The sequence below is a fragment of the Pelophylax lessonae genome, assembly GCF_965119305.1.
Source record: "Pelophylax lessonae genome assembly, chromosome: 9".
Taxonomy (NCBI): Eukaryota; Metazoa; Chordata; class Amphibia; order Anura; family Ranidae; genus Pelophylax; species Pelophylax lessonae.
In genome coordinates this window covers 96,948,281-96,973,619 of record NC_138776.1, presented here as the reverse complement: position 1 = coordinate 96,973,619, position 25,339 = coordinate 96,948,281, and the positions used below count along the sequence as shown (strand labels likewise).

The 25,339-nt window shown below is 42.9% G+C and overlaps 1 protein-coding gene across 1 annotated transcript in view; it reads right to left on the bottom strand.

The window, feature by feature from the left end:
- Positions 1-25,339, bottom strand: part of ARL3 (ARF like GTPase 3) — a 99,671-nt gene that overhangs the window by 46,065 nt on the left and 28,267 nt on the right. The window contains exons 2-4 of the mRNA XM_082266810.1: positions 16,836-16,979; positions 14,399-14,515; positions 4,155-4,205 (exon numbers count right to left, since the gene is read on the bottom strand). Of these exons, the coding sequence (XP_082122936.1) occupies positions 4,155-4,205; positions 14,399-14,515; positions 16,836-16,979 (312 nt within the window). The remainder of the gene's footprint in view (positions 1-4,154; positions 4,206-14,398; positions 14,516-16,835; positions 16,980-25,339) is intronic.

The following is a 25,339-nucleotide window of genomic DNA, read 5'->3' as shown; positions in this document are numbered from 1 at the left end:
GCGGGTGCTGCGTCTGTCAATGAACTTCAGAGAAAAGGATTTTACAGTAAGTAAAAAATCCAGTTCTCTATTGTTCATTGACAGACACAGCTCCATATCGTCTTGACCATTTTGACATCCCTAAGCAGTATTTGCATGAGGGGTGAGAAAAACAATGCAAGAAAGAATGTAATACCCCAAGGGCTAACCTTAGCCAACCAGGTAACATGGAGCTCAACCAGGAACAACTGGAGCTAACCTAGAAAAAACCTACACCATCAAAAGAGAAAAAAGTTCTCTTTTAGACAGCAGCCTGCAAAACCTTGTAGCCAAAAGAGGCATCCAAAGATGCCAACACATCTACTTTGTAGAATTTTGTGAACGTGTTCACCGACGACCAAGTTGCTCCCTTGCAAACTTACATCACTGACGCCTGATGGTGAAAAACCCAAGAGGCACTCAGCGCCCTAGTAAAATGTGCCTTCACAGGGAAAGGAGGAACCTGACCCATCATCGAAAAAGCCTGAACTACCGTCTGCCTGATCCATCTGGATATGGTCGCAGCAGACGCAGCCAATCCTTTATGAGGTCCTTCGGTAAGGACAAATGGAGCGTCTGATTTTCTGAAAGATTCGGTAGCCAGCAGGTAAACTCTAATTGCCCGAACCACATCCAAAAAAAATGCAAAGCAATTTCCTTTATCTCTGTGGAGCACCAGAAAAGGTGAATGGCACAACACCGCCGCCAATTCAGATACTCTGTAAACAGAAGCAATATCCACCCAAAAAGACAACATTCTGTGCCAATGTAAGCAGAGGAATCTCCCCAATGTTCCTAAAATGAGGTTTTCAAAGAACAGATAAAACCACATTAAGATCCCACGGAAGCAGCGGGGATCTCCTCGAAGGAGCCATCTTCAATACCGGGCTTACAACAGCTACTCAGTTAAAGCCAAAGACTGTAAAGCAGGATGGAAGATCGGCCCTTGAGACAGCAGATGATTTTCCCTGAGAGGAAGTCTTCAAGGAGCATCGGCGACCATCCTCACCAGATCTGCGTACCAAGACAGGCGAGGCCAGTCTGGAGCCACCAGAATGACTCGGGTAATCCGCCTGCCAGTTTTCCACACCTGGTATGTGCACGGCTGAAAGAGCTGGAACAAACTTTTCCGCCCATTCCAGGATCTTGGCCACCTCCCAGGCGGCCAAGACACTCTTGGTGTGCCCCCTTGATGACTGATGTAGGCCACGGCCATGGCATTGTCCGATTGAACCTGGCCTGGACACCCCTGCAAAAGAGTTGTCAAGTGACTCAGGCAAAGCTTTATCGCTCCGAGTTCCAGAAGATTGTTCGGAAATTTGGACTCCTCTACCATCCAGGACCCCTGGACGCAGAGCCTCCCCAGCACTCCTCCCCAGCCTGACAGGCTGGTGTCTGCGGTTACCACAGTCCAATACAGTGGAAGGAAGGACTTACCCTGGCGTAGTGCTAACGAGTGAAGCCACCATAATAGGGCAGTCCTTGTGTTGTGACTCAACCGAATCACAACGTCCAAGGACTTTGAATCTTTGTTCCATTTGACAAGAATCTCCCTTGTAAGAGTCTCGTGTGGAACTAAGCAAACAGAACTGCCTCGAAGGTTGACACTATCAACCTCCAAGACCTGCATGCATGTCCGCAGAGAGGACAGATTGCTAGTTAACAGCAAACTAATCGCCCCCTGCAACTTTTGCAGCTTGTCCGGGGGAAGGAAAACCATTGCTGAAGCGGAATCCAGGCCCAGATAATCCAGTCTTAATGAAGGTATCAGGGCAGACTTTCCTAATACAAGGGATAACCAAACAGAAAAGAGACAGCGCTCAAGTTAGGAAAATGGACCCTAGAACTCAGTGTACTTGGTCCAAATGACACAAAGAATGTACGAATTTAAAAAATAAACATATATAAAAACAAGGGCTAAAATAAAAAATATTGTTTTCAAACTAAATACCACATAAGGTGAATCAATAAGGTCTCTCAAAAAGAGGCAGTATCCGGTAATAGATAGAGGCTCTGAACAATAGTCTCTGGGTAACAAGTCCATAGACCAGCACTATAGGCAGCCAGTGTGAAGGAGCTAGAAGCAAACTCTGTAAATAAACACAAGGAATAAGACACTGCGTCTCTAAGTGCAATGTAGCAGGACAATTTATTGATGGAAATCAAACAGATCGACTACTCACAAGGAGATGGGGAAAATAGCGCATTTGATCATAGTAATCCCCCTGTAACAACTGAGGGAAGATGTCACTGAAAGCCCATGTCCCTGGGGTCCAGCTGGTGGCTTGTGCGGGTGGTTTCCAACACTCACGACTAGATCTGGGCAATGAAAGACGCTGGAGACTGGGGGGTGACGTCACTTCCGGATAGAGAGCAGGGAAGGCGGCTTTGCGTTCGGAGCGTGCATGCTCCTTCCTCAGGCCAGAATTAAATCAGATCTAATCGTGAGTGCTGAAAACCACCCACACAAGCCGCCAGCTGGACCTCAGGGACATGGGCTTTCGGTGACCTCCTCGGATGTTACAGCGGGATTAATATGATCAAATGCGCTATTTTCCCCATTACCTTGTGAGAAGCCGATCTGTTTGATTTCCATCAATAAATGGTCCTGATATATTGCACTTAGAGACGCTGTGTCTTTTCCCCTCTATTACAAGGGATGTTTACATTCCTTGTAATAGGAATAAAAGTGATAAAAAATAAAACATTTAAGGAAAAGTGTAAAAATAAAAAAATCAAATAAATAAAAAGAAAAGCTCCCAGGTCCCCACGTGCTCGCACACAGAAGCGAACGCATATGTACGTTGCGCCCGCATATGTAAACAGTGTTCAAACCACACCTGAGGTATCGCCGCGGATGTTCGAGCGAGAGCAAAAATTCTAGCACAAGACCTTCTCTAACTGTAAACAGAAAACCTGTATACATTTTTAAAGCATAGCCTATGGAGATTTTTAAGTACCAAAGTTTGGCAAAATTCCATATCCATTTACTCGGCGTAACATCATCTTTCACATTATACAAACAAAATCAGGCTAAATTTAGGGTTTTGTTATTTTTTAAGTCATAAATCAATTTTTATCACAAAAAAAATTGCGTTTGAAAAATTGCTGCGCAGATACTGTATGACACAACCGCCATTTTATTCCCTTGGGTCTTTGCTAAAGAACATGTATGTTTGAGGGTTCTGAATAATTTTCTAACAAAAAATATGATGGTTTTTACATGTAGGAGAGGAATGCCAGGATGGTCTTTGGCTGGAAGTGGTTAATATACAAGTCACATAGTGAAAGCATTGGAGATATGATGTTTAGGACTGGCAGTTGGATTAAAGGGTTAGAAAAATAGATTTCTGTTCCCCTGCAACAGAAGGAATGGATCTGCCTGCAGCCTCTGATCCATTCATTCTGTGCCCATTCATAAATCTTGATCCTACCTTCCCCTGTTGTAAGGGGAGGGATCAGCACTATAAACAATACCATGTGATCGTTGTGATGACCAATCACAGCGATCACATGGTACTCAGCCACTCTGATAGGTTGGGTACAGTGTCTCACCTGACAGGTACAGTGTCAGCCTCCTGACAGGTATCTATTCAATGCTGTTCCTAAACAGCACTGTGTAAATAAAGGGTCACCGACCCGCTGTTTGTATATGTACCATGGTACGTGAGTGGTTAAGGAAGAAACAAGGCAAACTTATAAACTACCTTTAAAGGAACCAATCACTATAGAAATATAGAAGTTGGCTTGCTAAAAAAAAAAAAAAAAAAAATCTGGCATTTGAAGATGCAATCTGTGGCCTGGTGTCACTATCCAGGTTTACCAAAGGTGTTATGGGTGGGGTGTCCTAAAATAGACACTGTATGCCCAACTCTCAGCCAACAAGTCATTGTTTCAGTGTGTAATGATAATTCTTAAGAATTGTCATTTTTGTACAAGTATATTACATTTCAAAATTTTCATTAAACAGAATATTTCAGACACAACATGTCCTTTTTAAACAAGGCAAAATCTATAAAGCAGTGAAGTGCTAAGAGGTTTTAGAGACTTGGCTGCCTCCCAGGAAAAAAGTAGCTAACCCATCGCAAAGAGCCCACACAGACTGACACAGCAAAAAACAAGAAGACTATACCAACCTGCCCGGTTTCTTCAAAGCGTTTTCTGTCTGCGCTGTCAATTACGTAAATCTAAAGCAAAAAATGATATTTTGTTTAATACATTTTTATTGAAAATATAACAAATTCACAAAGAAAAATGGTACAACATCAATATTGACAGCCAAATGTCAAGAAAATAGTGCAAGAAAAAAAAAAAAAAAAAAAAGAAGAAGAAACATCAGTTGGAATATAAGCATAAGCAAAATATGATATATATTAATACCAGTGTTAAATAAAATCTTTATGTAGATTCCAATTTTAAAGACTGCATAAAACAGTATTTTGCTGTAGTAATAATAACTCATGTTCTAAAGATGTTCTTTACTAGCATCATCCAAAATTCAACAGAAACAAAACTCCAACACCCAGTATGAATATAGGCAGTTCTACCAGCATTTTGAACTGGACAGGCATCGTTTTACATATTTGGAGTTTCTCTTTAATTAGGTAAACTGTCCAGGTCTGGTGGAGCATATGACTCATGCCATTTAACAGTACTGGTGATTGGCCTTATGCTGTTACAAAGGTAAGGGATTGGTCCCCCGCCCTGTGTAAGCTCCAAATCACACAACGTGGAGCTTACACATGACTGCATTTCTTTGTTCATGGTGGCTGAGTATAGTGGAAGGAGAGCAAAGGGAAGGTAAGTATGTGCAGCAGGAATTAAAAGTTAGAGATAAAAAAAAGTTTCTCTCTTAGTTCGCTCTGTAAGAGCTTCCAACTTTAAGCAGTGAAAATACCTTTTTTTTTGGTTGTTATCCACACTTCCACAGTATGTCGCAGAGGTACGTCCTGTCCGGCCACACAATAGCTCCTGGAATATGACTGTCATTAATCCCAGGAGACAATGCGCTGCTTCTAGCATTGCTCTAGTGCTTATGAATGCGATCGGGAGGTGCATGCTTGGTAACCAGCAGCACCATATCTCAGGACATACCAGTGGGCTTCGGTTGCTCACACTCAAGATGGGAATGCGCTCAGCGGGGACTGCCAAGTAACTTTTTTTTAACCACTTACCTACTGGGCACTTAAACCCCCCTCCTGCCCAGGGCAATTTTCAGCTTTCAGCGCTCTCACGCTTTGAATGACAATTGCGTGCTCATGCAACACTGTACCCAAGTGAAATTTTAATGATTTTTTTCAAACAAATAGAGCTTTCTTTTGGTGGTATTTAATCACTACTGGGGTTTTTATTTTTTGCTGAACAAAAAAAAGATGATGGCGCCATACTTAACTGCCCGTAAGGCCAGACGCTGGTACAAAGAAAGTGTATGTATACTTATTCCAATTTTCTCTGCTGAACACTTATGTGCTATACAAAGTGTCAGGAAGATCGCTCCAGGAAGAGATCATCACAGCCCTTCTGCATCCAGAAGGTGCTGTGGCCCAAATTCACAGTCCATATGAAGTGAGCCAGCTGCATGAGAGGCATTTTCCGGATGTCCTCCCTAGTACCCCTACCCAAAGAGCACCACAAAGATGTTGTTTCTGTAGAAAACACTGATATATGCCTGACACCCCCTTTTTCTTCCCTCCTGTTCTGGCCAACCTGGTCTCTGCATCTGGGACTGTTTCGGTCGCACGGGGTCTCGAAAGATGTTAGATGGCTATCGCATTTTGAGAGACCCTAGCTGGGAACGTTTACATTTTTTTACAGTTACAAAAAAAAAAAAAAAAAAAGTGTACAAGAAAGAAAATAAAAAAGCCAAAAATAGTTGTCCTTTTATTTATGGAGTTAAATTTTCTGTACTTTATTAGAATATACTGATATGCTGTAATGTTTTATTGTTGCTGTTGTTACTGTTTTTCATTGTGAACTATAGTTTGCTTTGCAGATACCACCATTCTACTGTACTGTATGCTATTATAATTTAATATTTTATTGTTGCTGTGTTTTTCATTGTTAACCATAGTTTTCTTTGCAGATACCACCATTCTACTATTTTACTGCACTGTATACTATTATATTGTAATGTTTTATCGTTACTGTGTTTTGTTAATCATTGTTTGCTGTGCAGGTACACCCATCAGCTGCTGCACTGATTTGTTTATTCTGACAGCAACAGCATTTGCTCTCATTATATAGGTAAATCAATGATTGCAGCGCTGTAGGAGGGGATTTCACAAACAGTTAAAAAAAAAAAAAAAAAAAGCATATATGGCGAAGCATAGGGGATGGGGCAGATACCGAGGGTGGATCTCCCCTATGCTTTGCCATATATTTTATTAACATTTTTCTTGGCACATCAATCCATGCAAATAGAGGAATCTGCTATCCCCACAGGCTGCATGTGAAAAAAAAAAAAAAAAAACACACCTTACAATATATGCACAAACAAGGACCAGCAATGTACTGGTAGGTCACTGGACTTTGAGTGGTCATACCAGGATGATGCCTGCAGATTTAGGCATCATCTTGGTATCGTTTTTTACAGCCAGTGGTCAGCTTTCATGTAAAAGCGATCCTAGCGGATAGTTAGCTGCTAGACTGCTTTTACAAGCAGCGGGGAGGGGAATCCCCAATAGGCTTTCCAGAACAACAGGATAACGCCGCCAGTTCCGATACCCTGCGGGCAGAGGTGATGGCCACTAAAAAGGCTACCTTCTGGGACAGCGTAACCAGGGGAATTTCCCGCATATTTTCAAAGGGAGGCTTCTGTAGAGCTGAAAGAACCAAATTAAGATCCCAAGGCGGCAACAGAGCCCGCACTGGAGGAACCAAATGTGGGACACCCTGAAGAAAGGTACATACCAGGGAGTGTGCGGCCAATGGTAATTGGAAGAAGACCGCCAAAGCCGACACCTGGCCTTTGATGGTACTCAAGGCCAATTTCTGTTCAATCCCCTGTTGAAGGAAGGTCAAGATCCAAGCCACCGAGAAGGTGCGAGGAAGAACTCCAAGAGACTCACACCACACAATGTACGTCTTCCATGTACGATTGTAGATCTTCCTAGAGGAAGATTTCCTAGCTTTCAACAGTGTAGGAATCACTGACTCAGATAAACCTCTATCCTTCAGCACCTAGAGTTCAACAGCCAAGCCCTCAAAGCCACTGACTATAAAGCAGGATGGAAGATTGGTCCTTGGGATAGCAGATGTTCCCTGAGTGGAAGCTGCCAAGGAACATGGGCGACCAACCACACCAGATTTGCGTTCCAAGCCCTGTGAGGCCAGTCCGCAGCCACTAAGATAGTAGAATCCCTTCTGCCTCGATCCTACATAGAAGTCTTGGCAGAAGCTTGAGAAAAGGGAAGACATAAATAAGAAGATACTGACCCCATGGGGCCACCAGCGCATCTGCAGGATACCCCAGAGGATCCCTTCACTGAACCACAAACCTATGCACCTTTCTGTTGAGCCAAGACGCCAACAGATCCACCTCAGGGGTGCCCCACCGGAGACACAGCTGATAAAACACCTCCAGATGAAGGGACCACTCCCCGTGGTCCAACGCCTGCTGAATGAGGTAATCCGCCTGACAATTTTCCACCCTGGGATTGTGTACGGCGGAGAGGGCTGGAACGAACCGTCCGGCTACCTCCAGAGCCGCTAGGACACTTCTCGTGCCACCTTGGTTGCCGTGGCATTGTCCGATTGAATGCGCACTGGACAATCCTGAAAATGATCCATCCAATGATCCAGACACAGTCTGACTGCTCGGAGTTCAAAGACATTGGTCGGGAGTCTGGACTCTTCCAGCGTCCATACATATTCCCTGAGCAGAATGCTTGCTCAGGACGCCTCTCCAGCTGGACAGGCTGGCATCTGTGGTGACCACTGTCCAATACAAGGGGAGGAAGGAATTTCCCAGCCGAAGCACCGAAGAACAAAGCCACCATATCAGGGACTACTTCGTGCCCCGACTAAGCCGGATCTGATTTCCAGAGACTGCGGAGTCTTTTACCATTTGAGGGGAATATGCCTTCAGACAGCAGCAGTCTGAGCATATGAACTATGTATTGCTAATGCCAAATCCTTAAATATTGACTAGAACATGGAAGGTTGGGAGACAAGGATTTTGTTGGCACTTGAAGTAATAAAAATACCTTTTATTTCAATTCACATAAAAACAAAGAAGAAAAAAGAAATATTACATATATATATATATATATATATAAAAATGTGGCTTGAAAACAAGCTCACAACCATATACAGATATACAGCAGTTATTGGAGTATCAATTTCATACAGAGATGGAGAAAGTTTATACAAACCCTAAAAGGGTGAAGATATTTAGCACCAGGAGAGTCCTGCCGACGGATTGCAGAGGGAACAATAGCCGTCCAGCTAGGCCAGCTGATGTTGTATTTGTGTATATGTTCAATTGCTCAACATGTTTCGCCTTTTTCAAAGCTTCATCTGGAGCTTATATATGAAAAAACTCTGTACGTTTGTTGTAAACCGAGACAGATGTCTCAATAATTTTTGTAATTAACGGAGATGATGTCATGGATTTGTCAGAGCTTGATACCTTGGAGGGTAGAGGAGCCTTGGACATGTAGCCGCCAAGGAGTGGTATATGCCTGGCTGACATCAATCAAGTCAGTGCTGCTATCCACGACATTTTCTCCGTTAATTACAAAAATTATTGAGACATCTGTCTTGATTTACAACAAACGTACAGAGTTTTTTCATATATAAGCTCCAGATGAAGCTTTGAAAAAGGCGAAACATGTTGAGCAATTGAACATATACACAAATACAACATCAGCTGGCCTAGCTGGACGGCTATTGTTCCCTCTGCAATCCGTCAGCAGGACTCTCCTGGTGCCAAATATCTTCACCCTTTTAAGGATTTGTATAAAATTTCTCCATCTCTGTATGAAATTGATACTCCAATAACTGCTGTATATCTGTATATGGTTGTGAGCTTGTTTTCAAGCCACATTTTTATATATATATATATATATATATATATATATATATATATATATATATATATATGTAATATTTCCTTTTTCTTCTTTGTTTTTATGTGAATTGAAATAAAATGTATTTTTAGTACTTCAAGTGCCAACAAAATCCTTGTCTCCCAACCTTCCATGTTCTAGTCTTTTACCATTTGGCCACATTTTTTCTTTGCCGGGACCTCGTATGGAACTGTGCAAATGGAACTGCCTCAAAAAAGGTAGACACCATCAGGCCCAGCACCTGCATGCAATACTGGAGGGATGACCATCTGCTGGACAGCAGGAGGCAAATTGCAGCCTGCAATTTCTGGGGTTTGTTCAGAGGAAGGAGCACTCTGGCTGAGGAAAGAGCATTCTGGCTAAGGTCGACTCCAGAGTCAGGCCCAGATAGTCTAGCTTTGTGGACAGAACCAGGGCAGACTTTTGAAAATTCAGAATCCAGCCGAACTCCAGCAGAGTTCGTATTGTGATCTCCAGATTCTCGACCAGAGCAGATGGAGACTCTGCTCAGAGAAGAAGATTGTCCAAGTAGCCCAGTACAGCGATCACCCACTGGCATAGCAAAGCTAGCACCGAAGCTAACACTTTTGTGAAGATTCGAGGAGCAGATGCGAGACCAAAGGGTAACATCACAAATTGATAATGCTTCTCTCCCACAGCAAAGAGGAGAAAAAACGCTGGTGATTGGCACATATTGGAATGTAAAGGTAGGTATCCTTGATATCGATAGAGGTGAGAAAATCCACCTGATGCAGGGATGCCACCATTTCTGTACCCGCACAAACCAGTTTAGCGCTTTCAAGTCCAGGATTGGACGCATTTTGCATTCCTTCCTGGGAACTGTGAACAGGTTTGAGTAAAAGCCCTAAAAACATTCTGAGGTCAGAACTGAGACCATCACCCCTTGAAGGAACAGGTCTTGTACCACCCCAAACAGGCCCTGTAAGCGGTCTGGGGACTAGCGCAAGTTGGAAGGTTAAAAACCTTGCCGGGGGAGAGGAGCGAAACTCGGCTCTTGTAGCCGGACCAAATGACTTTGTGAACCCACTTGTCTTGCACCCGTGAAGTCCACGTCTGGAAACCAGCAAAGACGTCCTCCCACCCGCGATGTGGGTGAGGGCACACCTTCGAGCAGAAGGAGCCTTGTCCCCGGGTCTAGAGAAGCCCAATCTTGGCTTGCCAGACCAGGTTCGTTTGGATCCTCCCTGAAAGGCTTGGAGCTTTTGTCAGTTGACCCTGAGGGACGAAAAAAACTTCTAATGAGCTGAGAAGGAAGGCCCACGTGTATGACGAGGTTTCTTGCCCTTAGTAGCCTGTGGAAGAAAAAAGTACTCTTCTCCCCGTGAGACCTTTAATGATATCATCCTGGATAGTTCCAAACAGGCGATCTCCTTGAAAAGGAAGATCAGTCAAGGCCTTTTTTGAAGTCTGATCCGCAGACCAGCATTTGAGCCAAAAGACACGAAGGACCCCTGCCAAAACAGAGAAGCGAGCCATCAGGGGAGCCGCATCCAAAGAGGCATCACAGATAAACTGCAGCCCCTGGACCAGCTGATCCGCCAGCTCCGCAAAGGCAGGGGGGAGCTGTTCCCCCTTCAGGTCACAGTGTAGGAGCTTACCCCACCCGGTCAGAGTTTGCGAAACTAGGGCAATAGTGAATACCGGCCTCATTGCCGAACCAGCCAGAGTGTACATAGTGCAGGCCACAGACTCCGCCTCCCGGTCACCCGGATCCCTAAAGGCCAGGGACTCTTCAACTGAAATCATGGTTGCCTTGTTCAGTCTGGGAACTGGAGGAACGACCACCGCTGGCACAGTTCACTTCTTAAGAAGGGACTCCTCATAGGGCTAACGCCTAGTAAAGCGCTTAGGGACCCCACAGGGACGCTTTAGTAGTCCCACTCTTTAGCGACAATTCTATTCTAAATAGGCAGGGAAAGGAAACACCCTTGCTGCTTTGGATGGCTTGTGACTGCCGCTGAAGCTTCAGCTGAATCCTCCATCTTCAGGGTCTCACGCACAGGTACAAATCAGTGCATCCATCAGGCCCTTTAACTGCGTGGTCGCAGACGTGGAGGAATCATCCTCACTCTTAGAGGATTCCTGGCACGTGGTGGCAGACCCAGCAGGTTGACATACGTCTGCAGCGGCCGAATCAGATTCAGGCTCTGAGGAGAGAGGAGAAGGCTGGGGGGGGGGGCGCTTTTTGCTAGCCCGTCACCTGCAAGCCACCTCCACCTAGGACACAAGGGACTCCAGGACTGCTGTCAGTGCATAGATGGGACCCGGAGGGCCCTGCAGCCTTATAGAGGGGAAATTTGCTCCAAAGACTCCATGAGTCAACAGGGTGACCCCACAAAAAGTGTAAAACACTGTTAAGGGGCTACTCCCACCGCGCTGGCAGCGCCACCTGGTACCAGGCAAAAAGCACCAAGTGATTCTCAGCAGAGAGGGAGAGGACTCCACTTACTCCTGTAGGGGGCACTATAACCCAATTTTTAGGACTATCAGGAGCTGTGTTCGTCAATGAACGAAAGAGAAATGTAAATTTTTCTCAAAATTTCTGTCTCTTTTCATTTAGATCGCAAAAAATAAAAACCACCAAAAGAAAGCTCTATTTGAGGGGGGAAAAAAAAAAAAAAAAAAAAAAACATACATTTTGTTTGGGTACAGCATTGCATGACTGCGCAATTACCAGTTAAAAGTCACGCAGTGCCAAATTGCAAAAAATGGCCTGGTCATTAAGGGGTAAGACCTTCCGGTCCAGAAGTGGTTAACTGTAGGACCTTATACAGACAGGTGTGTGCCTTTCCAAAATATGTCTAATTAACTGAATTTACCACAGGTGGACTCCAATCAAGTTGTAGAAACATCAAGGATGATCAGTGGAAACAGGATGCACCTGAGCTCAAATTTTGAGCGTCATGGCCAAGGCTGTGAGTACTTATGTACAGTACATGTGATTTTTTAATACATTTGCAAAGATTTCAAACAAACTTCTTTCACGTTGTCATTATAGGGTATGGTTTGTAGAGTTTTGAGTAAAATAATGAATTCCATTTTGGAATAAGGCTGTAACATAACAAAATGTGGAAAAAGTGAAGCACTGTGAATACTTTCCTGATGCACTGTACTACAAATAATAATAAATGCACATTTTTTTACCTGCAAAAAAACTTTTTTCTTTTACAAAATTTAACTTATCCTTTAAAAGACTCAGATACCTCAATGCTGAATCAGCAGTCATGACCTTACCATAACCGTATACAACATGCATCTCATGTTATCCTACTCTGCATACCCACCATATTTATCCTACCCAAGTACTGAGGATAAACGGTTTCTCCTGGCACAATAATGTTTATGTATAATTACTTTAGAAACCTTTTAGTTTTAGAGAAATGTTAAACCCCCATCAGTTCATTTGTGCTGTCTATGGCACATGGGGGAGATTTCACTGGAGACCCCGAAAGTGAAAAGAAATCTTTAGAAAATGAGTGAAATATTCCCTTTTAGACAGAGGTGTCTAAAACAAGTGTTGCCAGAGGAAAATTATTTTACTGAGGAAGTAATAGGTACATGCTTCCACACTAAAGTTTCAAGAGAAAATACAGCATTATCCTGCAAATGACTTTCCAAGCCTCTTATCAGATTTCCAATCCATTTGTGCCAAATGGGTCCAATAAACTGTCAAAATCACCAACTTTGGGTCTTCTCTTCACATATATATTCAACTGATCATATGTGACACCTAAAAGAAACTCTAGTGTAATTTTCTATATAATTTAATGGAGACAAACGTGGAATATAGTGCACTAATATCAGTGCACCACCAGTGATAAAGTTGTTGGTATATTCACACAGGGCCAGATTAACGTAGGGGCTATTGGAGCTGCAGCTCCAGGCCCCTACCTTTTATATAGGCCCCGGGTTGGCCATATTCACTGTTACCGCTCTTCTGTCACTTGTAAACACAGAAGTCTGGCTTCTATGCTCGCTTCCCCAGGCAGCTCCCTCAGAACCTCCCCACACAGCACGAAGGCCGGACAAGAAGGGACAGTTGCCGATGCATGGATGTGTTTATGGGCTTCAGAGACAGCATCTCATGTTGAATTAGGCATGCATGGCTGCACCCTTCCTCCTCTGGGTGCATGCCAAGGCACGGCCCTTAAGGCCCTTCAAAATCCTCAGCACCAAGCCCATGATGCTCTTAATCCGGCCCTGTATTCACATGTGAGGAAAATATAGATCTAGAGGTTTGTCTTCGTTTATTTATTAAATACTACACTATAGGAGTTTATTTTGGGTTTCACGTATGGTAAGTTGAAGATATTTGGGAAACAAAGGTTAATAAAGGAGAAGACACACAGTTGGTGATTTTGACAGTTTTGCATAAGTGGATTGGAAAGTCATCTGCAGGATTATACTCACCTTTTAGAATTGTTCCTGAAGCGCTGGACATTCTCTTGAATTTTTGATCTGAGTACACCAGGGGTCATTGGTGGTCTGTTCACTGCTTAGGAGACTCTGGGAGGCACTTGGTCGCTGGAGGACTCTTTGGTTTATGCTTCCACGCTGACCACCAGAGTAAGTCAGAATAAATGTTTCCCTGTTGCGGCGGGATGTTCCAAAAACCACATGGGAACTGCCAAATTATCGTCTAATGAGCACTGACTATATGCCTTAGTTTACAATACCAGCATGGCTCCAGTGATTTAATCTTTCGCCTACTGACTTCTCCTAGAGAACTGAAGGCAGGTTGGAGCATTTTGTGCCCCATCTTCGGCTGGCCATACACATGCTGAATTTCTCTCATTCAGCCATTCACACTAAACAGCATGGATGGATGAGTCTTCCGCTGCCAGCTTTTATATTCTGACAGCAGGTACCCACAGCTGCCAGAATACCTAAATAGTGACTGCAGCCAACTGACTGCAGTTACTGTTTTTCTGACCTTTTTCCACCCAGCTACTTCAACTTTCGAATCAAAATTTGTTAAGCAGGATGGCTTGATGGGGCCACCCATGGCTCAAACTTTGGCAGATTCACAGATTATATTTTAATAATAAAAAAATACCTCCAACGCAACAATTGTTTAAAGGCTGACCTTACAAACAGCCAAGCCGTCTCCTGAAACAACCTTAACATCTTCTAGTTACAGCTACTCAGTGCAAATATTAGGGATGATTAGCCATATACAAGTCAAAGAATTTCTTCACCTAGGTTGTGATTTTTATGTATATAGGTCCAACATCATATTTATTAGCTTTTCTCTTGTGTTATGAACTGTACTGATATACCAGAATACTTACAAGTACATCTGTATTCTCAAAATAATTCCTCCAGTACGGCCTGATTTTCCTCTGTCCCCCAATGTCCCATACATTGAGTTTAAACCCCTGAGATTGTACACTCTTAATGTTAAATCCCTGAAAAACAAAAGAAAAAAACAGTGCACATGAAAATATTGGTTTAGCATAAAGGCGCAAGATCAATCTTAACTTAAAAATCATGAAAGGGGACACAAGGAAGTCATTTACCGGTGCTGTGCTTGTTCCTTAGAGCAACTCATAAGGCCAGTCATATGTGCAACTGATGCACCCAGTTTGAGCCAAGGTTGAACTGGCTGCTGCATGAAAGAGTAAACTCTTGAGCGATAATGAAATTACCATATGGACTGCCTTGGGATCTAAAGGAAGACACTATGGATGCCAGATTTAACTCAATCTGGATGAATCTGTTTTCGATAATGCAGTATGTCACATCCCAATGTTTTTGGATTTATTTTTAGACCACTCAGTGTAATACCCCAATATAGAGGATTAAGTATTACTGCTGTGAACATTTTTAGAAAAAACCGCCATGGAAGTGATATTATACAGACATGACAAGAGTTACTTTTTATGGAATGAATCACACATGGAATGAATGTAAGGAGTTCCTTGTGACCCATTTTTAAATTTGTAAGTCACCATTATATAAAATTTACATTGTTTGTCACAATATGCCAATACAATACTTACCAGTTTTTTACTAAAGTGGAACTTTAGTCAGAAAATGAAGTCATGCTAGATCAACCTTTTGTAGGTATAGCCATGTAGAACGTTAATAATAGTGTCTATACTGGTTAAAATCCAGTAATAAACTGCCTTACCCTGCTCTGCACATATCAGTTGCACTTCATTTTTAGGCACTGCCCAATTTGTAGAGGCCAATCTGCTGACAGCCTTAAAAGCAAACTTAAACCTTCTTACTACAACTAAGAAAGCTGCTTCTGTTTGATCTGCAACTGCCATGGTGCTGCACGATGGGTGTAGCCAGTGACCGATCGAGCCGCTGCGCAGACCCTTCTGAGAGGACGTCATGACAGAACGGTAAAGACACCGCCCGGCCATCATTCTGCTATAGGCTGGATGAGAAGGGATGGGACTTTATTTTCCATTACTTAGGGGCAGGTTTTAATTTATGAGACAAGTCTTATGTCTACCTGTCATGTCTTACCTGTCCTCTAAATAAACGAATGTGTTACCCGGGGTGTTTGGAAGCAATCGGGCAGTGAATCAGCTGCCGGATTGCTTTCATCTGACAGCCGGCTTGTCAGCTATACACATTCCTAGTGGCTGCAGCTACTAGGAGTGTGTGGACACAGGTCATACCATGTACAAACCTGGCAGTAAAAAGGTTTAAATTAGAACTAAACCCTCTTATCATTTCTAGCCAAGGAAGCTACCATCATAGCCTCTGTTTGATGTGCAGTTGCCATGGTGCTGTACATGTGTTCAGATAGGACACAAATCACTTTATGACTTGACAGTTTGGTTTAGAGCACAAGCAACTGAAACAGTATCATTCACAACCAACCTTGAATGACACTGTTCTGGGAAACCATTAAATTGATAAGTTTAGTTCCACTTTTGTAATGCTCACTGACATTTTTTCTTTCTTCAAATCCTCAAAAGTCACTTTTTTTAAACCTGTAGCATCCATGGTCATGGGGTACAATTCCTGAACATTCAGCAGTGAACGTATCATCTTATCTTAGTTATGTCTACTACCTTGCTCGGACTACACAGAACACAATCTGATAATAAAAAGGTATTTGCAGGAACCACAAGGCTGTCATTGTTGTCTTCTCTTTGGGGGAATGCTCATTCTCTGGCTAATGTTTTGGTTTTGATGCTTTCTGATTTATTAACCTGAAAGTAGTATAGAGATAAGGAATTCTGACACGTTATGGATGCTCATCTACATCATGCTCGTTGGGTCTGTTACCCAAAACGTATTGAAGCCAGGTACAGCCAAGTGACATACAGTTTTAGAAGGAGGTCAGAATTTTTTTCTGTTTACCCCTTCTATTGGTTGAACTAGTTGGACTTGTGTCTTTTTTTTAACCAGACTAAATTTGTAACAAGGAGTTTACTGTTACCAAGCTTAAGTGTTCCTGGGTTCCTCCTGGCGTGTAGAAGATTATTCAAAGAGAGCTTCACTACTGGCTGCTGAGACAATCTCACTGTATAAGGGGATATTACACAAGCAAAAGAGGGGTGGGGGGCTTATTTTAAAAATCAAACCTTTACAAAATAGCTTGGAATTCCCTGTGCACAAGAAGGAAAACTATTAGCTTAATAAAACTCACATCAAGCATCTTGTTGCATCCACGCAATGCAGGACTTTTATTTTAAAATTGTAAGAAAAGATACCAGGTTTGCTTTAAGTTTGATTTCCACAAGACTGTCAAGTGCCACCGACCTGTGTTGGAGTGATGGGACTTATATCCTCCGACGCCAACTGCTTTAGTAATGTTGTCTTTCCAGCATTATCAAGACCCAGGAGCAGAATCCGTACCTCCTGGTCTGGAGCACTTTTCAATTTACGCAAGATAGACAGCAGACCCTAAATTGGAAAAAAGACAGGAAGCAGAATTGCACTCATTATAGAAACTGAACAGGAACTTTCAAAGTTATTTGTATTACTTGCAGTCCTAATCGATTTATGTGACCTACTGTGCTGGAAAGTATTCACAGCGCATCACTTTCTCCACATTTTGTTATGTTACAGGCTTATCCTAAATGGATTAAATTCATTATTTTCCTCACAATTCTTCCAATAATACTCCATATTGACAAGGTGAAAAAAGTTTGAAATCTTTGCAAATTTATTAAAAAGAAAAAACAAAATCAATCACATGTACGTAAGAATTCACAGCCTTTACTCAATACTTTGTTGAAGCACCTTTGACACCAATTGCAGCCTTAAGCCTTTTTAAGTATGATGCTACAAACTTTAAAACACCAATTTTTGGGCAGTTTCTCACATTCTTCTTTGCAGGACTTCTAAAGCTCCATCAGGTTGGATGGGGAGCATTGGTGCACAGCCATTTTCAGGTCTCTCCAGACATGTTCAATCACATTCAAGTCTTGGCTCTGGCTGAGCCACTCGAGGACATTCACAGCATTGTCCAGTAGCCACTCTATTGTTATCTTGGCTGTTCCTGTGTGCTTAGGGTAGCTGTCCTGTTGGAAGATGAACCTTCTCCCCAGTCTGAGGTCCAGAGTGCTTTGGAGCAGGTTTTGATCAAGGATGTCTCTGTACATTGCTGCATTCATCTTTCCCTCGATCCTGACTAGTCTCCCAGTTCCTGCCACTGAAAAACATCCCCACAGCATGATCCTGCCACCACCATGACGCTTGCTATTCAGGCCAAAGAGTTTAATATGCGTTTCATCAGATCAGAAAATTTTGTTTCTCATGAGAGTCCTTCAGGTGCCTTTTGGCAAACTCCAGATGGGCTGTCATGTGTCTTCTACGGAGGAGTGGCTTCTGTCTGGACACTCTACCATATAGGCCTGATTGGTGGATTACTGCAGAGATCGTTGTTCTTCTGGAAGGTTCTCCTCTCTCCACAGAGAAACACTGGAGCTCTGTCAGAGGGACCCATCGGGTTCTTGGTCACCTCCCTGACTAAAGCCCTGCTCCCCGATCGCTCAGCTTGGCCAGGCGACCCACTCTAGGAAGAGTCTTGGTGGTTCAAAACTTCTTCTATTTACGGATGATGGAGGCCACTGTGTTCATTGGGACCTTCAATCCTGCAGAAAATGTTCTGTATCCTTCTCCAGATCTGTTCCTGTCTCAGAGATCTAAAGACAATTCCTTGGACTTCATAGCTTGGTTTGTGCTCTGAGATGCACGGGTAACTGTGGGAACTTATATAGACAAGATAACCTTACCAAATCATGTCCAATCAACTGAATTTACCACAGGTAGACTTTAATGAAGTTGTAAAAACATCTCAGGGATTATCAGTGAAAACAGGAAGCACCTAAGCTAAGTTTTGAGTGTCATGACAATGGCTGTGAATACTTATGTAAATGTGATTTTTCTTTTTTTGGTTTTTAATAAATTTGCAATGATTTCAAACAAACTTTTTCATGTTGTCATTATAGGGTATTGTTTGTAGAATTTTGTGGAAAATAATGAATTTAATCAATTTTGGAATAAGGCTGTAACATAACAAAATGTGAAAAAAGTGAAGCGCTGTGAATACTTTTCGGGTTTGCACCGTATATGTGTTTTTTTTTTTTTTTTTTTTTATTAAAGAGACTAGAGAGATACGCATGAATTGGTAGAGAAAGTTTAAATATGCATGAAATACATCAAGTCATTTTGCAATTGAATGTAAATTCTATATTTTGATTCAACAAAAAACGTTTGCCTTCCAGGATGTCCTCTTAGTAGTTGCACTCCAGCAGAATACCAGTGTTCTCATATGCAGTTCTACCTCTTTTTTCTAATTTATGAAGTTAATTTCCATCTTCCTGTCCCTAGATGAAACCAGTCTATTCGCAGGACCAGTTGTATCATACAGGGGGAGCTTGTACAATCAGAGTACTGCAATCCTGTGCATCGATGCACTCTGCACTAGAGCATACTGCCTTGAGAGTGTGTAGCGCCATGCAAGGATTCAAGCTACTATGCATGTAGGGAAATGGATTTCTATTGCCACTGTCACTTGAGAAGTAATTGTGCACTTGTGTCTGGAGCAAGAATTTTCATTTGAATTTCGCACCATTAGTGGGCTGCAGCAACGGTCGATTTTCGTGCAGCTATCGAATTTGAGTGATCGGGAATGCTGGAAATTTTTTGAAAAACAAACGATTTTCTAATCAATGATGGGAGAATCGTGCGAGAAATATAATCGAAAAAGAAATGCATGAAAAGAAAATTCCCAGAAAGAATAGAAGATTCCCAGCCATGAAAATGATTTTCTGTAGCAACAGGAGGTGAAATTAAAGGCTTGGTTGGTCGCATTTCAAAATCAATGGTGGCATTATCAGATCACAAAAAAAAAAAAAACGCACAAAATTTATAATTTTCTAACAAAATACGGTCGATATTTGACCCATGTATGGTTGCAGTTTTCAGGCAGGTTTTGCATTTTTGAACATGCGCTTTGGTTTTTAGCTAGATAACTGTGTATAGCTAGTTGTTAAGGAGCAGGCCTGGGAATGCTGCCCACCATGTTCTTAGGAAAGGACTCATTAGCTGTCAGTGAGGTTCTTGCTGACAGCTAAAAAAAAAAAAAACACCCCTTTGCCGGCAATAAAAAAAAAAAAAAAAAAACAAAAAGTCAAAATTAAGGGGATCCCCACACCAAAATAGAAAAATGCTGTGGATTCCTCCCCCAGATCCATTCCAGACCCTTATCCGAGCATGCCGCCTCTGGCAGGCCAGGAAAGGGGGGAATTTAGTTAATGTCAAAGAGCTCAATTTTGGTCTCATCTGACCTAAATCCCTGATCTGATTTTCTCCCAATCCTTCTCTGAATCATTTAGAATAGAATTGGCAAACTACAGAGAAAATTGAGCTCTTAGGCATTAACTCAACATGCCATGTTTGAAGGAAGAAAAATGCTGACTTTTACCCTAAGAACACCATCCCTACAGTCAAGTACGGAGGTGGAAACATTATCTTTGCTAAAGGTTCAGGCAGACTTTGCAGCACCGAGGAGCCAATGGACGGGGCCATGTATTGTAAAATCTTGGATGAGAACCTTTTTTCCTCAGCCAGAACAATAAAGATGGGTCATGGATGGGTCTTCCAGCATGACAATGGCCCAAAACATACTGCCAAGGCAACAAAGGAGTGGCTCAAGAAGAAGCACATTAAGGTCATGGAGTGGCATAGCTAGTCTCCAGACTTTAGTCCTATAGAAAATTTATGGAGGGAACTTAAACTTCGAGCTGCCAAGCGAAGGCCAAAAAACCTTAACAATTTAGAAAATATCTGTAAAGAAGAGTGGACCAAAATCCCACCTGAAATGTGTAAAAACCTGGTAACCAACTACAAGAAACATCTTACCTCTGTGCTTGCCAACAAGGGTTTCTCCACTTAAGTCATGTTTTGCTTGGGGATCAAATACTTATTTTACTCACTGAATTGCAACTCAAATGTATAACATTTGTATCATGTGGTTTTTATTTTTCTGGATTTTTGGTTGATATTCTGTCTCTATCATTTAAAATACACCTATGATAAAAAGTGGGCAAACTTACAAAATCAGCAGGTGATCAAATAATTATTTTCTCCACTGTAGCTTAATTGGCTCCTATCTAAAATTGCCCCTAGTATGTGTATGTATGAATGTGAGTTAGGGACCTTGAGGGACGGATGTGAATGTACAATATATACATGTAAATCGCTGCATAAATTGTCAGCGCTATAGAAGTACCTGTGATAAAAATAATAATTTTAGGACAACGGTGTTGACCAAATTCAGCTAGAACACCTGCTTGAGCATTTACTAAGGAGTGGGACATATAGCCCTCAGGAAAATATCCATTAGGCTGGTGTTCATCTGAACAGGAGTAAGGATGGTAAATTGTGATATAAAGGTTTAGGGCTCTTTCACACGGGCGATCCGATCAGATCCGCCTGTCAGTTTTTTAGGCGGATCTGATCGGATCCTCCATGTAGCTCTATGGGGCAGCGGGTGTCAGCGGAGACACCTCCGCTGACACCCGCTGCCATCCGTATCCGATCCTGTCCGTGAAATCTGGACAGATGGAAACCCTATTTTTCCATCCGTTCAGTAATCGGATCGGATCTGATGAGAGCGGACAGGCGGTCCGCTCTCATCCGATCCCCCATAGAGGGCAGCGGGGGCTGAGACACCTCCCTCTCCGCAAGCGGAGACGGAGCTGTCATCCAACGGCTCAGCGGGGATCGCGGATCAATCCCCGCTGAGCAACACGGATCCGCCTACGGAGGCGGACCGTGTGAAAGAGCCCTTAATGGTATTTTAGAACCATTTAAAAAAAAAACTGAGAAAACAATTATTTTCCAAAGTTATTTACAAATAATTACTAAAAGGACCCAGTGACGAAAACCAGAGTGGCCACTAGAGAACAACTAAAGATGGCTAAACTGTACTCCGATTGAAATTTGGTCAGTTCGGATGGGAATTTTGAAGCCATAGTATATGGCCATCCTTGCTCAATAGAAGTTGATCAAATCATAAGGTAAAACATTTTCCTCAATCAACGGCTGCAATTAATTAGGAGTGGGGGTGGTTTCCTCCATCTACCTCCTTTGTGTAAAAGGAGGAATCAATTTGTATTCTTTCATTCAGCGTGCTGGCTGAACAAAAAGAAAAAATAATTGTGCATGGCCAAGCTAAACAGATAGCAGTCACCAGAAAGTATAAAGGATGCAGTTTGCAGGAGAAGGGCTGATGCAGCTTCAGGTGAGACCAATACCAATACGTTCCTTGATAATGGAGTGCTGATCTAGTCTGCGGTCTGGCCAAATATATCCAAGAGAAAAAGAGGTGACTGCACTTCAAGATGCAGGGAAATCTTTATTGTATAAAATCATCCAACATGGAGTGATAAAAATCATACAAACTTTGACACACAGGAAAGGAGCAAGGTTGACGCGTTTCATGAACTCAATCACTTAGTCATAACCTGGTTATGACTAAGTGATTGAGTTTGTGAAACAGGTCAACCTTGCTTCTTTCCTGTGTGTCATGAGGACCGTATGATTTTATCACTCCATGTTGGATTTTTTTTATTACAATAAAGATTTCCTTGCATCTTAAAGTGTGGTCACCTCTTTTTCTCTTGGAAAAAAAGGATACAGTTGCCTGACAGATATGGGACACACTATAGAAAAGTGACTGCAGCTAAAAGAGTAATATTTTTTTTTTTTTTTTAACTTCAGCTTTAAGCAGCAGAGGAATAACAGTCAGAGAGATCCCAATCTTTCGGGACTTGGACAGCCAAACCGTCAAACCAAGCAACCGTGAAGCAGAAATCCTTGATACAGTAGGTCGGACCAGTCTAAGTGCCCACAGGGTGTCTCCCAGGAGTTAGAGACTGAGTTCAAGGTAACACCAAGATCATTGGAATGCCCTCCATCTCGGGATGAAGAGACTGTTTCCCACATCCAAGCGCTATCAACTGAGAAAGTCCACCAAGAAATGGTCTACTCCAGGAATGTGGACTGTGGAAAAAGCTGGGTTATACTTACTGATAACTCCTTTTCTAATAGTCTTCCAGGACAGCCCATGAGACGTTAGGCTCCTCCCCCAGGGACAGGAAACACATTCCAAAATTAAAATAAAAGGCGGTCCCTTAGTCCTCACCTTCAGTATTTCATGAGAACCACAGGACACCCTGTAAAACATATACATAGATATATAGACACATATCATACATTATACATAATACCAGATAGTTCGGGTGGGAATCCGGCTGTCCTGGAAGACTATTAGAAAAGGAGTTATCAGTAAGTATAACCCAGCTTTTCTCAAAGTCGTCTTCCAGGACAGCCCATGAGACGATGAGCAAGCACTTACCAGTCTAGGGAGGGACAACTGCCTGGAGCACCTTTCGACCAAACGCCTGTTCCTGAGAAGAGAGGAGGTCCAGGCGATAATGTCTAACAAAGGTCGAAAAGTTAGACCAGGTAGCTGCCTTACAGATTTGGTCTGGTGAGGCACCGGCCCTTTCAGCCCAAGACGTGGACAATGCTCTAGTAGAGTGTGCAGTAATGAAAGGTGGAGCCACCTTTTTCACTATATAGGCTTCTGTGATAGCCTGTTTGATCCATCTAGCTAAGGTTGCCTTAGAAGCTTTTTCCCCTTTATGGGAGCCGGAAAATTGTAAAAACAAAGTATCAGTCTTCCTGAAGGTTTTAGTCACCTCCAGGTATCTCAAGAGGGATCTTCTGACATCCAAACAGCTAAATTCTTTCTCTTTATTGTTGTTTGGGAAATTGCAAAAGGAAGGAAGGACTATGTCCTGAGTCCTATGAAAAGAAGAGACCCTTTTTGGCAAAAATCCTGGATCTGTTTTTAGCACAATCCTGTCATCAAAAATCATAAGAAAAGGTTCTCTGATTGAGAGAGCCTGTAATTCGCTAACTCTTCTAGCTGAAGTTATAGCTACTAAAAATAAGGTTTTTAGGGTGAGCATTTTTACTGATAGGTCTACCAAGGGTTCAAACGGACTGGTAACCAAGGCCTGGAGTACCAGGGATAGATTCCAAGCTGGACACGTTTTAAGCACGGTTGGCTTTGTCCGGGCAATTGCTCTGAAAAAGGCATTCACATTTGGGTCTTCTCTAAGGGAAAACTGAAGAAAGACACTAAGGGCGGCAGCCTGTACCTTTAAAGTCCCTAAGGAGAGACCTTTGTCTATGCCTTCCTGAAAAAAATCCAAGATAGTTGGTATATCTGGGGAATGTCTCTGATTCTCCAACATCCAAAAATGAAATTTCTTCCAGATTTTAGCATACATTTTTCTAGTGACCGGCTTTCGACAGCTGGTCAATGTTTTGATGACTCTGTCTGAGAACCCCTGAGAGCCTAGTATTTGTTCCTCAGATACCAGGCCGTCAGGTTTAGGGTCCTGAGAAATGGATGGACCACCGGACCTTGTGTTAAGAGATCTGGTCTCCAAGGTAAGGTCATTGGAGGTTGCGCTGCCAACGCCTGAAGGCGTGCAAACCATGGCCTTTTGGGCCAGTATGGGGTTATCAGTATCATCTCTGTGTCTTCTAGGATGAATTTCTGAAGAACCTGTGGGATCAATCTGATCGGAGGAAATGCGTAACAGAGTCTGACTTTCCAGGGGTGGGCGAAAGCGTCTATGCCTAACACCTGATCCCCTTGAGTTATGGAAAATAATTTTTCTGTTTTCCTGTTTGCCTGGGAGGCAAATAGATCCACTACCGGTAGGCCCCATGAGGTGGTGATTTTGAGAAACACCTCTGGGTTGAGGGACCAATTGTCCTGGTTCATCTGGTGGCGGCTGAGATGGTCTGCCAGATAATTCTGCGTCCCTTTTAGGTGAATGGCCGAAATGGATGTTAGGTTCCGCTCGGCCCAGACAAAGATTTTCTGTGCAATGGTTTGTAGGCCCAGACTTCGAGTACCTCCCTGCTTGTTCAGGTACGCTACCGTTGCTATATTGTCTGACCTGATCTGTAGATGGCTCCCTTCTACCTCTACCTGAAAAAACTCCAAGGCCTTTTGGACCGCCATAAGTTCTTTTTGGTTTGATGAAGACTTCCTTTGTGCTGGGGACCATGTACCCTGCGCCCATCTGTCCTGCAGATATGCTCCCCATCCGGAAGCGCTTGCATCCGTGGTAATCCTCTGTGATACCTGGATGGTCCAGTTTAGCCCTCTTGATAGGTGAAGAGAGGATCTCCACCACCAAAGAGTCCTTTTTATCTTGGTGGGAATCCTTACTTTTTGTTGCAAGGAACTTGACTGCCCATCCCAATTCTGTAGAAAGAATTTTTGGAGTGGACGTTGTTGGAACCTTGCCCAGGGGACTGCTGGGAAACAGGAGGTCATCAAGCCTATCACTCTTGTGACATCCCTCAGAGAGACCCATAAGTTGGTCTGTAAAGAGGCAACCATAAGGTTCATTTTCTCCATCTTGCACTGAGGGAGGAAGATCATCTGATCCCGTGAGGAGATTTCGTAACCCAGGTAGGTCACTCTTTGTGAGGGTACCAGGCAAGACTTTTGTCTGTTGATTATCCAGCCTAGGAAAGTTAAGAATTCCTGAACTATGAGGAGGTCGGCTTCCAGTTTCTGGTATGATTCTGCCACTACCAAGATGTCGTCCAGGTAGGGGGTGATCATGATAGCTTTTAGCCTTAGAGGGGCTAGTGCTTCCCCTAGGACTTTGGTAAAAATCCGTGGGGCTGAGGACAGCCCGAAGGGCAGTGCCCTGAAC